This window comes from Ursus arctos, unplaced genomic scaffold, assembly GCF_023065955.2.
Source record: "Ursus arctos isolate Adak ecotype North America unplaced genomic scaffold, UrsArc2.0 scaffold_5, whole genome shotgun sequence".
In the NCBI taxonomy this organism is placed as follows: Eukaryota; Metazoa; Chordata; class Mammalia; order Carnivora; family Ursidae; genus Ursus; species Ursus arctos.
This window is the reverse complement of record NW_026623067.1, coordinates 31,976,097-31,992,624: the sequence shown is the minus strand read 5'-3', so window position 1 is coordinate 31,992,624 and position 16,528 is coordinate 31,976,097. Positions and strand designations below refer to the sequence as shown.

Genomic DNA, 16,528 nt, shown 5'->3' with positions numbered 1-16,528 from the left:
CTGGAAAACAGGGTCATGGCAAAAATCTGTGAGTCTGAATAAATAAGGTTGAGTGAAGGAGATTGGTCCCTCTCTTTGCCCTCCTTCTCCTCCTATTGTCCCATTTCATCTCTGTCCCCTGTGCCCTGTAGGAGGTGGTCCTTTGTGGCTTGGAGGCCTGGCCTGGTCAGCCCACATTCTCCCTGTGCACACGGAATTCCACGAGTGACTCAGCTTCCTTTCCTCCTACTTGGTGGCCTTCCTTAAGCCCCTTCTAGCCTCAAGCCTAGGCCCCGGGAGCCGGATGGGACTTCTGTCTCGGGATTAATACCACCATGAAGGGTTTTGTTTTTTACGCCCTTCACTTTTACCCATTCACTATTCCCTCCCCCTCACTGTAGCTTTTCATTCATCCGAGTTTCTTAATTAAAATCCTCATTCTTTAGAGCTTCGTCATTGCCTTGAAAAATTTCCCAAATCACACTTACCTCTTGAAAGAATACCTTATTAATCTCCATGCTGGCTACTTTTCTCTCTAAATCAAAGTTAAACAATCATTTCTAAGTGTGATTTTAGGTCTAGAATTTTGAATTTATTGTCTCCATTCCCTTAATTTCTCGATGACTAAGTGGACCATGATTTAAGAAATCTTGGAGAAACCCTTAACATCATAGCTCTTTTTAGATCGGAGTGGCCCTCACTTCCATAAATCCTAGCAAAATAAAGGCATGGGCTTGCAGAATTGAAAATGGCCTCAGAAGCTTATTTAATATGACCACCTCCCACCCCGCCCACCTCCACGTCCCACTTGAGACATGAAACAAGGCCTGGAAAGGCTCAGCCTTTCAAAGTGTAGCAGAGGCAAGAGAGGGACCCGGTCCTCATGCTTGCCTGTCTGGGGCTCTCCAAAAATCTAGGCTGGTTCTTTGGTTGCCTGCATGGTTTTGTTCGAAGATTTTATAAGACATTTTTTGGACAGGCATCAGAATGTTCAATTATGCAAGACTAGGAAGACCCTTTCCTGCCTTCTCCTACCTTCTCACATGCCCTTCTAGTCTGGCTGCTAACAGGTGTTTCTGGGCACTGTCTGACCAGTCCAGGGAGACCTGACCCATAGCTAGTGACAGGGGAACTTGTGGTTGAATCTGGAGGAGGTGTCCTGCTTCTTCCCGATCCCATGGCTCTGTAGTCTCTCTGTGTGACCCAATGTGCCGCTGTGTGCTGAAATGACCTGTAGGAGACCCATTGTTTGGCTGCAGTTTTTGATCATATTGTTGTGCTTCGGGTAAGAATAGAAATAGAAGAACGTTTTAAAACTGGTAAAGTAAATATCTATAGGAGATTTTTTGAATTTCCTGATCTTGCAAAAATACAGCACTCACTTCCTTTTGCGTGTCTCTGAATCTGTCTCGAGAAATCGCTCTCCAATCCCCTACACTGGGGGTTGGAGGCAGTCATCTGAACGTATGTTTCCTTCTAACTTCCCCCTTCCAAACTTGCCAAATTATATGAATTTGAAACTTAACCCTCCCCCCCTTTTTTGGCCAAGCACCCAGTTGGCTACTGAGAAGCATCAGTATCCTTGCAAATTCTGAAACAGGGTTGCAAACAAATTCTTTGTGTGGGACGTAGCCTATTTTCCATGTTGGGGGAGTATTATTAAACCAAGAATTGCCCTGAGAGGTCAAAGCACAGAGCAATTCAGAGAGGTGTCAAGGTCCGCTGGCGTCTGATGCCGCTCTTCTGAGGCTTGTTTTATTTCGTCATTCACATTTCACCTTTTTTATTCCAAGGTGACTTTAATTCCACGCTTATTTTATGCACAGTAGTCACAATAGCTCACTTCAGATGTTAGCACTATCTCCAAGGGATATTCTGTACATCTGGTTTGTAGCAGCTATATTCCCCCTTTCTTCGGGAAGCAAAGGAAGTCTGTGGAAGTCCAGTCCCTGTTCGCTAGACTAAACAGAGCTATTTCAGAGCTTGGTCAATCTACAGACCTTGGCTTACATATGACCCGGAGTTATTAAAAAGACACACTCCAAGGCCTGCGTTGGTTATGTAATGGGGCCACTAGGCTGACTCAGGGACTTTGTGCTCAGAGATGAGAACAGAAATCTGCTTTTCCAAACACCTCAAAGTGTGGGAGGGGAGCTAAACCCAGTCTCTGAGCTGTGGGGCTCCATCTTGTCCACGGACTTAGAATTAAATTTCAGAGGGAGACATAGCATATTTCCAAATTCCCCTGCTTCCTTTTATGTCCGGTCCTTCTTCTCTTTCTCCCAGGATGGAAAGTGCCATCCTTTCCCCAGTCCAGCTGCAGAGAATCTGGCCTCAAGCCAGCCTTGGGGTTCAGTCACGGATGGCCTTGGCAAAGATTCATGGTCAAATATGAGAGAGCATCATTGCTGCCAAGGCCCTAGGGCACTGAGGATGGAATGGCTTTTGTCCTTCTGAGCCCACATCACAGTTTCCACGTGGGAAGTCACAGCGATGGAGACCTGGAAGTCACCCAGGTCTCATGCACTCCCCTTTTTGCAGATGGGGAAACTAATACGTATAGCAGAGATATGACTGGCCTGGGTTATAGACTAGGCAGTGGTAGAGGGACAGCTGGATCCCAGACGGAAACCTGTGTGAGGGTAGGGACCATGCTGGTCCAGCCACTGCTGTCTTCCCAGCAACTAGCACAGTGCCTGGTACATAGGAGGGGCCCAGTAAATATCTGTTGAAGGAAAGAGCAAACATAATACCTTTCCTCCATGCCAGCATTTTATTCTTCCTCTTCTCTTGATATTTAACTAAACTTGTTCCTAGAAAATCCCCTCTGTCCCCTCCTCCAGGCCAAAGGAGATCACAGGGGCATGGACAAGACACTGTCCCACTACACCAGCCAGTTACCTGGTGCCCACGCAGAGCAGGGGGCAGTCCCCCAGAAAGCCTCCTGCCCGTCAGTGACTACCAGCCTGGCCTAGCTAGGATCTCACTCCTAAATCTGATGCCAGACTTGGGCTACAGATAGACCACTGGTGTGTTAGGGGGGAGTGCTTGTTGTTACAAAGATGTTTACAGTTTATTTGGGCACCAAGACTGATCTCTAGGTCAACTAATGAAAGCAAATGACAACTGGGTTGGGGAGGGTCTCCAAAAGTTCTGGATGTTGAATAGGGATCCAGAAAGGTTTGAGAGCCCCAAGCTTGGGGATGAAGTCAGGACAGTGAAAATGTCTCGTTGGAAGGGAGAATAGGGGACTCTCTTGTCACAGCTTAGCCAGGCCAAGACAACATCACCTGGGACTGCCCTTGTATGCCCAGGGTTTTGTAAGATTCTGCAGTTGGGAGAGGGCAGAGTCAGAAGAGAGATAAAAAACTTTGCTCTTTCGCCGGTTGTTGGCTCTCAGCGAGGGGGAGTGTCACTTAACCTCCAGGGGCACGCGGACGGGCGAGGTGTACTGGCCCTGGCCCACCGAGGCTCTACAGCTATGGCGGCTGATTAAGACCACTTGTGCATCTTGAGAGCAGAGGCTGGGGAACCCGGCCCAGCAAGGAGCCGGAGGGGAGAGAAGGGGTGTGTTGGGGAGTGGAAGGGGGGTGTTGCCCGCAGATCTCTACGGGAGCCAGGGGAAGAAGCGCACCGCTTTCAGCTGCGGGTGCAGCGGTAGCCCTGGAGCGCTGGGAGTCCTCGTGCTCCGCGTGCGCGCCCGGCTGCTCCGCGCACCTGCCGCGGGCCCCGCGCGGGTCTGAGCGGCGGGCGGGCGGGCCGCGCGCACAGGTGGCGGCGATTGGGCAGGCGGGGCCCGGAGGGTGACGTCACGAGCTCCGGTCCCGGCGGCAGAAATAGGGCAGCCGCGGCGGCGGTGGTACGGCAGCGGCGGCTCACGGAGCTGGAGCCGAGAGAGCCTCCAGCGCGTCCGGGACCCGCCGACAGCCAGAGAGACCGACCGAAGGGCGTGGGGCCGGGTCGCCGCCACCGCCACCGCCGCCACGGGCGCTCCCGTCCGCCGGCGTCCGGCCACCTGGTCTTCCCTCGGCCCCGGCCACCTCAGGTACGCGGGCGCGGGGAGGGTGCCAAGCCGCCGCCACCACCAGCCGGTCCCGCTGCGCCCCGCTGGGGTCCCGGCGCCCGCAGCGCCGCGTCTCCCTGCAGGGCCCGGCGCGGGCGCTCGCTGGTCCTCACCGCCGGCGCCGAAGAGCCAAGTTTGCCCGCCTGGCGGGCGGCGGGCACGGGACCACGGGACTCGGGCTCGCCCGGGCTACCCCGGCCCCGGCCAGGACTCGGGGGAAAGGCTGGGGGCGCCGAGGCTGGTGGCCGGGGTCTGCAGTAGGGAGCGGAGTGACCCGGCCGGCGCGCGGAGCAGAACCGCTCCCGCCGAGCCCGCAGCCCACGCGGGCTCCGAAACCCCGCAGGCGCGGCTCTCGGTGTTCCGGCCCCCGAGCGGCCTCGGCGAGCTAGGCGAGCGGCAGCCCCTCGGCTCGGTGCCCTTGGCCTCGGGCTGGGGTGCGGAGCGGCCGCACTCGCTGCCTCCTCCCTCCAGCTTTGCGGGGAAACTTGCGTGTCCGCGCTGCAGCCCGAAGGGCCCGCTGCGCCCCGCCTGGCCGTCGCTCCCCCGAGGTCCGCCGCGTCTGCACGTTGGGGCTCGGCGGAGGCGGGGAGCAGGGACCCGGGCACCACCTCGTTCCCCGAAGCCAGCGGGTCCAGTTCTGTACAACTAGTCTCTGTTCCAAGTGAGCGACCAGTGTTCCCTGCTGGGGAGTCACTAGGGAGCAGTTTGTTTGGGGCACGCTCGGGCAGGGAGCTTGGTCCTAAGAGAGCTTGGGCAGTGGATGATCTCTACCCCTTTCTGCACCAGCAAAGGCGACCTATTTCAAGTTTGGGGGGCACCTAGGCGACGCAGACGGAGCGCTGCGCTTTGGGCGCTTGTCGCCCCGAGTTGGCGGCCGAGCGCCGCGCGAGCCTTCGGGGCCTCCTTGAGCTGACGAAGCGGCACCTCCGGCGCACTCGCCCGCGGCCTGCCACCTGAGGACTTCGGCGCCCGCCACTCTGGCAAGGGCAGAAACCCGCTGGTAGCAGCAGGATTTCTCGCAGTGCCCGGGATGTGGCGAGCAGCCGGTGCAGTGCGCCAGTGTGCTGAAGTTCCTGGGGCCCCGCGGAGTCGGGATATCCCCGCGGAGATAGTCTCTATCTAGCCCTGCTAGTCAGTCCCCTCCGAGCTGTCCAGCCGACCTCCTTCGCATAACTGTCGCCGACATTGATGAATCGCGCTGCCGTCGCTCTCCTCCGCTCTCCTCTAGGTGTCGCTTCCTCCGAGGTTTCCTGCGAGTGAAAAACAGCGCCAGTAGCTTTGATGGGTTCCCTTCCTAAATTTATTGCAAGCCTGTGCACGGGGAATTGTGATAGATGGGTCCCCGAGATAGAAACATTCGTCCACATTCTGTGGGCCACACATAAACAGAATTTCATTAGGATGTGGCAGGGTAACTCTAAACCAAACGTGCACCGGGAATGGGCCTATATCGCCATCTCTGAGGCATCGGAAAGAAAATTCAGACGTTTCTCGAAGGTCTGAAGTTATTTTCCCACCGCCAGGCTTAGGAGAAAGTCAGACATGACTTTAAGCAGTGTCCTGTCAATGCTGGAGTTTGTGGGTTCCTGTGCTTGCCCCTTCTGGCGCCCAGGACAGGTTCTGATCTGGGTAGTGGTCAGGTGGAGGGCTCAACTGGGGAGTAATGGTCAGGGGAGTGAATGATGGGGCTTCTAGGATACCAGAGCCCCAGCAATCCTAAGGCAGTAGCTCAAACCAAAGCCATGAATAGATGCCCCACAGGGCCCATGCCTGCCTCCCCTCTCTGTTTTGTGAGAAGAGACTGCAGCATCACTATAGCAGTTCTCCTCAGACACACTTAGCTGAGTGGTAGCTTTCCTCCCATCCTAGGAAAACAGACAAACCCTCCCCCAGGACTTTAGACTGAGCCAAAGGTCATGCAGGATGATAGCCTACTTCATATTTACTGTGATGTATTAAAGTTGTTCCAGTGGTTTTTTCTGTCTTAGACATTTTTGACCACCCTCAATTTTCCTTAATCTCAGGAAATCTATCTTTATTCCAGAGAGGGGCCAGCCTATTCCCATGGGTCTTGGGAGGACTTTTATCCCTTCTGCTCTGTCCTGGAGGTGGGTAGGTTGGATTTTTTCTACTTTGACCCATCAGTTGCTCAGAATTCTTCTTTTCATCTTGGAGTTGCAGGTTTTTTTTTTTTTTTTTAAGTGATCTTCATGTTGTGATCTTCTATTGGACTTAATACTATGTTCCAGAAACAGATCGTTGAATAGTCAGAATTTCTCGAATCTTTAATTCCTACTTTAACTTTCTTGGTATGTTTCTGCAAATTCAACCTTCCTGTGTTGCTTATGTGTGTTCAGTTGTGTGCTTACTAACTTGATGAAATTAGGAAGTTATTTCAAGAGCACATATGTCCTTACATTTTTTTTTCTCGTAATGCATAACACAGGCATGGAACTTCAAGTAAAATAGAACTCCTGTTGGGAGAACGTGGTACTTAAACAGTATAATTTAAATGTTGAAATGTTGAGGTTTCCTGGAACTCACAGGTGTGTGGGTTAAACTTCCTGGTATATAAGAGTGTCATAGATTGATACATTGTACACAGACTAATTTAGGCATTCAATTTATCAAATGTTGGAACAATTAGCCAAAGATAAAGAGCAGATAATTAATGGGAAATGCAGTGTAACTTCATTATGGCTTGCTGCAGGGGTAGAGAATCCTGTGCTTTACACACAGAGCAGGTAGATGGTCTAGTAGGACCCATCCAGCACTAAGAGAAGCAAAATTAGTCTGAGTGACACAGAATGCAGACATTCCGTATGTGCTTGTGATAATGTAAGAAGCAAAGCCATTGCTTAGGGGTCAGGATGCCTGGTTTCAGTCTAGATCGGCTACTGATGTGGCTCACACATTGGGTGAATTCTCTGACCTTCAAGGATTCTGGTATCTTGTCTGTGCAGCAGCCAAGCTAACACCTGACTCCCTTGAGCATGGGGGTAAAAGGAGGCTTGGGTGGAAAACCTCCGAGGAACCAGCTCTTAAATATCAAGTGATTGTGTTTTATGAGTTGGTTGAAAGAAAAGGCAGTCCCAGCTCTTTTACGAGAACAATCTCTGATAGATTTATAGCCAGACTTAGGACTCTAACATGGATTGAATGAAGCTTATAAACCTAAATTGATCTCAAAAGGAACTCGAGGTTGAAAAAGAGGGTTCGTGATATTATAGATGGTACCTTCCCGTTTCTATAATGAGGAGATTCTTGTATTTTCTTCTGTGTGAAGATCAATAGGGCTATTGGAAGGTGAGGAGCAATGAGTCAACAGAGCTGCTTCCCTCAAAGTGCGTGTCTTCACCGTGCTGGCCCTCCCCGTCAGCTGAGAGGCATCCTTGCTGCCCAGCATTCTGTACATCTCCTCATGATTTCTTTTTTTCTTTTATTTTTTTCCAACTGCATTTCTTCCCGGCCGATAAAGACAGCAGCTATGAGAGCCGAGGGCCGGGTGCCAAGTGGCCCCATTCCGGGGAGGGATGCAGAGAGGAGCTGCTTGGTTCTTCCCTTGTGCTCTTCTCCTCTGGAGGAGTGCAGCTCTTGGCAGCTGTCAGAGGAAAGGAGAGACTCAGGATTTCCTATCTTGCTCAACCCAGGTTTTCCCCATCTTGCTAAAAACAACTGTTGATTGAAACAAAATACTGCTAAGTATTGAGAGACAGCAGAGAGAGGATGTGAAGAGCATAGACCTGTGTGGCTTGGAGTCCCAGCTCTGCCATTTATTTGCCACGTGGCTTTGGCAGGGTACTTAGCCTCTCTGTGACCTGTCTGCCGTGTCATCTGACTAGGGGATAATTAATGCCCTCCTCAAGGAGTAGAAGTGAGGATGGTGAGTTAACACCTGTGAAGTGTTTAGAACAGTGCCTGGCACACATTATTGTTACGTAAGTGCTAACCAAAGAGCTAGCCTCTGTTTGGTTATTAGGTAGATCATCAAAATTGATTTAAACCCAATATTAATTCTTTTTTTATGAACCGAACCGTCGTAAAACTTCAGTTGTAAATTTTTAGGCTGTTGCTCCTGTAGATAAAATGAATTGTCAATCACAGTGAGCATAAAATGACATCAAACACGCATCCACCATGCAAATGAAGTCCAAGCTGGTGGTGGCCAAGCTGAGCAAAACGTTACGGAGAAGCTGCCTGGGAATATTTCAGTAATCGGCCTGGCTCTTGTGCTTCCTTGTGTTTAAATCTTTGGGGGAACCTCCAGGCAAACCAGGTAAAACTAGAGACGAGTCCAGGTTCCGCAGGGCTGGAGCCCAGGCTTCCTGAAGCACAACTCAGAACAGCTGGTTTCACACCACAGGACTGGTTGCGCCCTCTACAATAGTTCTGGAGCTTGCCAAAATAACAATCGAAATGAACAGATTTTATTTTGATGCTATCCATTAATAATAAAACATCAAACATAATTGGTCTTGGATTACTAGGCAAATTGAAAACTAAATAGTCTGTTTCGTGGCTTGAATATTTCATAACCCCAGAAATTGACGTTTGTATGTTAAGTAGAGTAAGTTTCAGTTATTTTGCTGTTTTTGGTTTATTCAGGCTCAAAAGCATGAGAAGGGAGGAAAGAAGACCTTTTGTACGTGTGCTTGTCCCATGAGTGCCGTTTAGTGTGGATAAATGTAAAGAATTACCAAAAATAAAGTAGGAAGTAGTGTCTTTCTAGTTCTAGCTTGAATATTGTATTTTTTAAAAAGACTTATTTATTTTAGAAAGAGAGAGAGAGCACACGTGCATGAGCAGGAGGGGTAGAGGGAGAGAGACTCTCCAGCAGACTCCAGGCTGAGCATCAAGCCTGATAGGGGGCTCGATCTCACAACCCCGAGATCATGACCTGAGCCAAAACCAAGACACCCAGGTGCCCCTCAGTATTGGTATTTAAAAAAAAAAAAATCTGAAAATCTAGTACATGCCGTCTGCAGTTCCAGGCACATGGCAGTGCGTTCAGAAGATAATAATTTATGGAGAGCTGGGAGTTGCCCTATTTATTTTCAGAAGAACCGGTTGCAGTTTTTATTGTCTTTTAGTCCTGAATATGACTCCTCTCCACACTCCGCAATCCTCATGAAGAACACACACCCTGCAGCCAGAACCCCAGATCGGGAGCGTGGGCTCAGGGGATTGCTGGGAATGCTCTAGTTCTGTCCCAGGTAGTGATACAAGTGGCACCCTTGCCCTCAGCTCTTCTTTCTTCTGAGTACAGAGCAGGTGCTGACGGTGACGAGACCGTGACCTTCACACTATGTTTATTGCCCACTCAGACTACTGCTCCAGTCGCTCCAGCTTTGCCAACAGATGTCAAAGACGAAGAAACAGATAGAGGAGTGGAAGGTTGTGGACTGTTTGTATGACAAGAGACACATTTTCTTAAAAGACAGTCATGACTTACAACCTTGCCTTTTCAGAGGCCAGTGTTAGATGCCATAATTTTTAGCCCGACTTCTCTTTCCTGTGGGCATTTTTGTCTCAAGTGAGGGACATAAAGCATATCTGGAAAGGCAGCCAAAGGAAACTGGGAATGTGGTAGGAGTGAATTTGTTTGGTGGTGCTGGCCTCAGCTCTAGTGATGGTGGGATACTCCCAACCCTTCTTGTTCAAAGTAGGCATCCTCCAGAGCTGCCATGGGGGTGAGCAGGGGTGGACTCTGCCCTGGACCAGTTCGAGGCCAGATCGCGTGGGGTGCTGGCCTCCAGAGAGCTCTGTGTTTTCATCTCCCCGGCCGTCATCGGGATGCCGTGTGCACCACATGCAATTAAGCACTAAATTGTGTAGTGCTCACAGAAATCAATAACCCCTCCGGTTTCCTTGAGTACGAGTTGTAAATACTGCACGATGAGTTCTATCTCCCTGGCTGCGTTTCTTAGACAGAGATACTGAAATCAAGGTTGGAATGCTTACAGTGGAAAACTTAAAAAAAACAAAAAACAAAAAACGTAGAGCTGATTAGACACATCAACTACCCTGTGTCCTTGTCCCATGAGCACCCCAGCACATGATAGGGAGTTGAGTATCTGTTGTCACTGATCCGTAGTGTTTTCATCCGTGTAATTCTTTGATGACTTTGAATTGCCCATTTCTTGTCTTCTGGGACTTCAGACCTCTTACCACATGAGCCTCAGGAACCACCTTCAAGGTCGTTGAAATTCCATGATTCATTGGGTGCTTGAACTCCTCTCCAGGAAGGAACAGTCTTGAAAGGAAGATGTTGAGCCTTATCATGGCCTTTTGAAGCTCGCTGTCTTGTAAACTGAGACATTAGCCACAAACAGGGTGCCATACATTGACCATAATTCCTCGTCAGTATTCACTCATCACTAACTGTGTGCCCAGCCCCCAGTGCTTTCCGAAGAGACTGAAGCATGGCTATGTGGTAACTGAACAGAAGGGACACCATTTCTTCACCCTCAGTTGTTCTTGTAGATAGAGTAGTGGCTGGCGTGTTGGGTGGGTTTCCACATAACCGCTAGCATTTACAGAGTTGTTAACTCTGTGAGACACTGACTTATAGCAACACCATGAAGTACATATCATTGACCCCATTTTAGAGGTGAATAAACTAAGGCTTGGAAGTACTAGAACTTCCCCAAAGTGGAACAGAAGAGTTGGTCGTGGGATTTAAACTCTGGTCTCTCTGATTCTGGAGTACAAGTTCTACCTACCCGCCCCATGATGTGCTTATATTTTGTGATACTTAATTGTGAACATTTGTCATTTTCTCAACAGACTCCACGAAATGAAACCAGGACACTTATGGCTGCATCTCACACTGCTCGGGGCCTCCCTGCCCGCTGCGCTGGGATGGATGGACCCAGGACCCAGCAGAGGCCTGAACGTGGGTGTGGGTGACCCACAGACAGAGGTATAGTCACGTAACATCTGATAGGACACTTAAAACTTGCTGCTTTTCAGTGTCAGCATATCTGATTTCTTCTCTACCTTTAGTTTATATCAGTTAGATTGCAGTGTGAATTAAAATTGCTCCCCCTTTCTGGTAGGGGACAGAAGGACACAACATGCGTTGGTCTGGACTGGAGGTTTTATATCATGCTGTAAGTAGTAGTCTAAAATCCCTGCAATGCTGAAAACGTATTCCAAAACCAAGCTTTAGTTGTATGGTTTGTCTTCCACAAAGACCCTCAAGAGAATGGCCTTTCTGTATATTTAATAAAACTCTGAAAATGCAGACTCAATGGTGGAGTACACCCATGTGAATTAATGAAGTCTTTTAATTATAAAATGTGTTTTAAAAGAGAGAGACTGCTTTTCACGTACACAGATAAAAAGAACCAGGCTGAGAAAGAACTGGCAAGTAGGGGTCCTAAGGGAGACTGCCTTAATGAACAGATAAGAATGATTAATGGCATGTTAGGTATATATAAATGCTTCTAAAGTGCTTGAAAAACTTATTCTCAAACGCCTCCCTAGAGAGTCTCGATACACTGCTAATTGCTTAGCAAACCTGGTCTTAAGTACCAGAGAGGATTCATAAGCTGCACCCTGGCCCTGCTCTGCTCTGCTCGGGTAGTAGGCCTGAGGAATCTGGGGCTCGTGAGGGGAGCAGTTTCTCTGCAGAAAGTGCTTTGCGTGTGCCAGACCCTAAGAAACGACTACGCCCTTTCCTTAAAGCTACCTGGGATTTTCTTTATGACATGGTAAACACAAATTCTTCCCCAAGAGTTTCTCAGGCCATTTCAGCTCGCTTTGTCCTCCTGGTGCATGCCCTGCCTCTTGTCTCTGTGCTTGTTTCTTGTCCTGTGAAATGAGAGAGGAGAATTACCTCCCAAAGTCAACATTACCAGAGAGTGAATAATGACACACACTGTCTGGATGGTAGGATTAATGCATTATTTGATCAAAAGACACGATTTCTTTCTCATTATTACTTAATCGTAATGCAATCCCACACCTACAAACCTTAATCTCCGGGGAGCTTCAGAAGTCGTTGAATGTACACGTTTGCTGCTGAGGTTCACGTGGCTTCCTTTTGTGGTGAGCAGATGATTGAAGAGCCACGCTATCTCTCCCATCGCAGTCCATGAAGGACGCGACTTAATGGTCTTTTGAAAGAGCCCGGAGGCTGACTTGCTAGCCAGCACAGCATTTCCCATATGGCATGGCTTCATCATTGCACTCCTCTCCGCACGGAGGGAAAAGGATCCTACAAACATATTGTTGAATATTTAATAGCAAAGCAAACAGGCAAACACACAGATAAGCTTTTTAGTCTTCTGACTATTGGGGCTCATTGGCCCACTGTTTTATATTGCCTATTTCAATTAAACGAGTCGAACCAATTAAGGTAGGATTTAGCTGGAGGTAAAGTGAAGGTAAGTTAATATCAGCCTAGGGCATCTTTATCTTAGCTGTTAACAGCCTAACACTTTGTGCACCATCAAGAAAGAGCAGATAGCGCTCATTCTGAGGCAGTGAGGCTTTTTCTTGGTTCGTTTGGGGGGTGTTGTTTTTCTCCTCCCATCAGGACAAAGCCCAGGAGATGAAACTGTCTCCCAGTTCCAGGTGTCGTGCTGCTTCGGGAAAAGAAAGTGGTGCCCATACAGACAGCAAACGCAGGAACAGCTGCCCGATCGATCCAGTGATCGTGGCTGTGGATTGCGTTTTTGCACAGTGTAGTAACTTCTACTCGTGGAGTCTGCTTTTATCAATGATGAAGTGAGATGATGACCATGTGGATGGGCCTAGGATATAGGACAGCCTCAACAAAGGTTCAGATAGAGCTGAACATGGATATGGAACTGATTGGTTTGCTGATTCTGACCACACTCCATGCATGGCCTCTCCATGCCATTCCTCACTAGCATTCTCATGTCTGGGATGCTGTCCCTTCTTCCCACATGGCTGACTCCTCTCCTCCAAGGCCCAGCTCTGCTTCTTACCTTTGCTCCAGAACCTTCTTCGAGCACGCTTTGGTCACATTTGATGTCTTGTTCTGAACTAGTCCTTCTTTTTTTTTTTTTAACTCTTATATTTTTATTTTAGCATACAGAGGAAGCCTATCTTACTTTTCTCTTCCTTACAATGTCTAATAATTTTCACAGCAAAGTAGAGACTCACTGTATTTTTTGAAGTGATCAGTATTCAACATTTAGTATTAGTCATGAAATCACCCTCATGCTTTCAAAATTCAGTCTAGACAGTCAGTTATTTCCATGTGTGACAGCCCTCCCTGCACAGCAGGTGCACGTCCAGCAGGGACGTGCATGGTCCCCCAGCCAACCTGTAAGCAGCTTGCAGGCCAGGCTGGTAGCTCATCAATGTCCAGGGTACTCCTTGTATGTTAGAGGTTCTGGGCAGTTTCTTCCTTAAATTGTAGCTATTAATGCATCCATAGCTGACTGTTCAAACTATACTCCTCTAGCAGTTTCCTCAGACAGTCTTACTTCTTGGAAGAATCGTAACCAACTGAGTTTCCTGAGACTCCATAAATTAATCAGAAAGCCTTTTCAGGACCTAAATGGTAAAATGTTTCTGTGTATGTTTTCTTCCTGCTAATAGTACTTTAGAAAACATTCATTGACTTCAGATTTTTAAAGTACTTGGAAAGCATTAATGAGATTCGACTTCCCTTTAAAGTTATTACATCAATTACTTGAATGTCCTAAGGGTAAATAAGGATTAAATGACCAGTGCATGTGTGTGTTCACACATTTTTTAAAGCAATGATAGCATATGTAAGTTTTGTTAAATTATTGTTTTATGTACAAAGACTGTAGTTGAAATAGCTTCAAGGAGTTTATCATTTTACAAATGTAGATGAAAGGAAATGTAGCTGGGTGGAGTGCCTCTTTAATAAGAGCTGAGTGGCAGACTGTGGCCTAGAATACTAATGAAATTCTGAATTCAGAGGAAACAATTCTGAGACCTACAACTCAACAAAATTCTAAAATAATTAAAATTTTCCCCTTTGCCCTATATTCTGGCCAAGATAAATTCGGTACTAAAATCAGTGTTGGTAGAAGTTTATATTTGGGGAGACCAGGAAAGTGAGACAGGTCAGCCCCAGGGACACCCCCCTGCCTTTGAGCCCTGGATGCTGTGTTCCCAACATTCTCTGGGCTCTGGAATTGGATGGTGGCCATTAACAGCCTTATGTGTCCTTCATATATTCTGCTGTACTTTCTCTGCATTGCTCTGACCCACAGTTTCTAGTCCTGCACGAAATAACTATAAATATGGAGGTTCCTTTTAAAATTGTTAGCTTCATATGGCTTTGGTGCTTACAGACCAGGGAAAGGCTTTGAGGTCAGACACCGTATGTTTTCAATGTGTGCAGGCTCTCAGAGCAACGTCTTCAAGGAATAAATATGTCGGTGATATCAGTAATCAAGGTGGTCACCCACCTCCCTAACCTCAGGAGTCAGCCTACGAAAGCACAAAACTGCCCTTTGCCCTTCCTGCACATGTTGGTCCTAGATGCCGCTGACTGCGCTCAGGGGCGCTCCCATGTCTGGGTGGGGGTGTCTTCTAATGCAGAACCTGGAGTCCCCTGGCTCCCTTCTGCAATGGTTGGGCATTGAGAAAGATGGGGACTGCTAAGACTAGGCACTAATTTTTAAAAAATATTTCTTTTCTTGAATCGGTGTCCTTGTTCTTACACAGCTGATTGAATTGAAGACAACGCTCTTTCTGGTTATGGTCTTCTCCATACCTCCAACCCATGCCCCACTCTTCTGACCGGTGATGGGGAGAGTAGCCGATCTTCCTGTGGGCTGTGAGGCATCCATTATTCACCTCTCCTTATCCTTGCCCGTCAGTCTGTGGGTGTGGGGAAACCACCTCCCTCCTCCCTGTGAACAGTTGGGGTCTGGGCTGGCATTTTCTGAACCTCTTCTGCAGACTCGTGTGCATCTCTTATGAATGTTTTCTGTGGAGTCCCTACTCCTAGACACTCAGGGGTGCTCATTCCAGCATTTGACTGGCTTGTCACGATGAGCTTCTGGATGAGCTGTCTCAGCAAGAGGCCTGAGTGGGTTTCCCCGGGCCGTGGAGTGTTGGGACTGTGGGCTGCACCCCTCTTGGTGGATCCAGGACCTCTGTGCAGCTGTAGAACTGGCATGGGGGTGGGGGAACGGCTTCTCTGATTCTGGAATATTCAGGCATGGCTCTCCACTGAAGAGGTGTGGGTTTTTAGTTTCTCAGGTTGGGAGAATACAACCTGCCATCTGCAGGTGTGTGAGTAAATCCATAGTATTCGAGGTGAAAGGTGGTGGCACCAGGTCCTACCTCTAGAGTTAGCGTGGGCCGTGCCCTACACCAGCATCTCTTGAACTTGAGTGGGCTTGCAAAGAGCCAGGGGGTCCTGTTAAAATGCTGATGTGGTAGATCTGGGGTGGGTCCTGAGATTCTGCGTTTCTCGTCAGCTCCAGGTGATGCTGATACTTCTGGTCCCAGGGGACACTAGGCAGAAAAGCTGTGGAGGAGTCCCCCCTATCCTACCTGCATACATCCAAGAAGGAGATTCCATTTGGTGATGAACCCCAGCTTTTTTTTTTTTTTTTAAGCTTTTGTCAATATGATGAGGCTGCCTGTAGTCAAGTTAGCAAAAGGAGAGGGAGGGACACACTGCAGTCCTGCTGGGAAGTAGCTTCACGCTAGGTGGGCTTGCGGGCAGGTGGGTGAGGGGAGTGGTAAAGTGAAGTAGCCTGGCTTTCAGAGTCTTTTTCACCTGTTTTGAAGCGAGCCTGTGGACAGGTAAACTTGACTCTCTGTACGTAGGATTCCTCACTGCTTGTGTGCGAGTGATTTAAATCCGGAGGGTCTGCCCATACTCCCATGCCCCCATCCGTCACTGTCTCGCTGTCACCTGTACTGGTATCCTGCCCGGTTCCTGTCCCCAGGGCCCAGCCAGGCTTTTCTGGGGATGCACCTGCCGGGCTGCTGTTGTGTTCAAAGGTCTCGTTTTTGTGTTTATCCTCGGATGGGGGAAGTCACTCTCTTTGTCTTCGTGTCGGAGGTCTCTCCTCTCTCACTGCTCCCAGCAAGCCTCCCACCCTGTACCGGTTAGTGCACTGCGGGCCCCTGGCGTAGTTTGAGATCGTAGTTAATAGAGTTTTAATTGGCTCTGAAAAGTTCTGTGACCCAGGAAAATGAACATTTATGAGTTCACAGAAAGCCATTATTCTTCTTCCTCTTAATTTAGCATTTACTCATCTACTTTTTTTTTAATGCCTCTTCTGCTAAATAATCTATGCTTCTATAGGAAACTTTCCACCCTTGTAATCAGGACATCAGGCCATGCGTTGTAAATGGGGCTCTGATTTCCATTTTTCGGGGAGTTGGCAGCATCAAATCCACCAGGCCCCAATCATCTGCTTGATTTATTCTCTATGACTTGTGGGTTATCTCTCTTGTTTACCATTTAGAGAGAAGTAAATGCCATGATGGTGTCAGACAGACTCTAACAGG

General features: G+C 48.6%; 1 protein-coding gene across 2 annotated transcripts in view; it reads left to right on the top strand.

The window, feature by feature from the left end:
* Positions 1–3,800: 3,800 nt before the first annotated feature.
* The window catches only part of FSTL4 (follistatin like 4), a 382,985-nt gene continuing 370,257 nt past the window's right edge, over positions 3,801–16,528 (top strand). The window contains exons 1-2 of one of the 2 annotated variants that reach the window (XM_057307047.1): positions 3,801–4,024; positions 10,829–10,964. In XM_057307047.1, coding sequence (XP_057163030.1) covers positions 10,839–10,964 — 126 coding nt within the window. In that variant the 5' untranslated portion in view covers positions 3,801–4,024; positions 10,829–10,838. The remainder of the gene's footprint in view (positions 4,025–10,828; positions 10,965–16,528) is intronic. The other variant, XM_026507974.4, reaches the window with a different exon arrangement.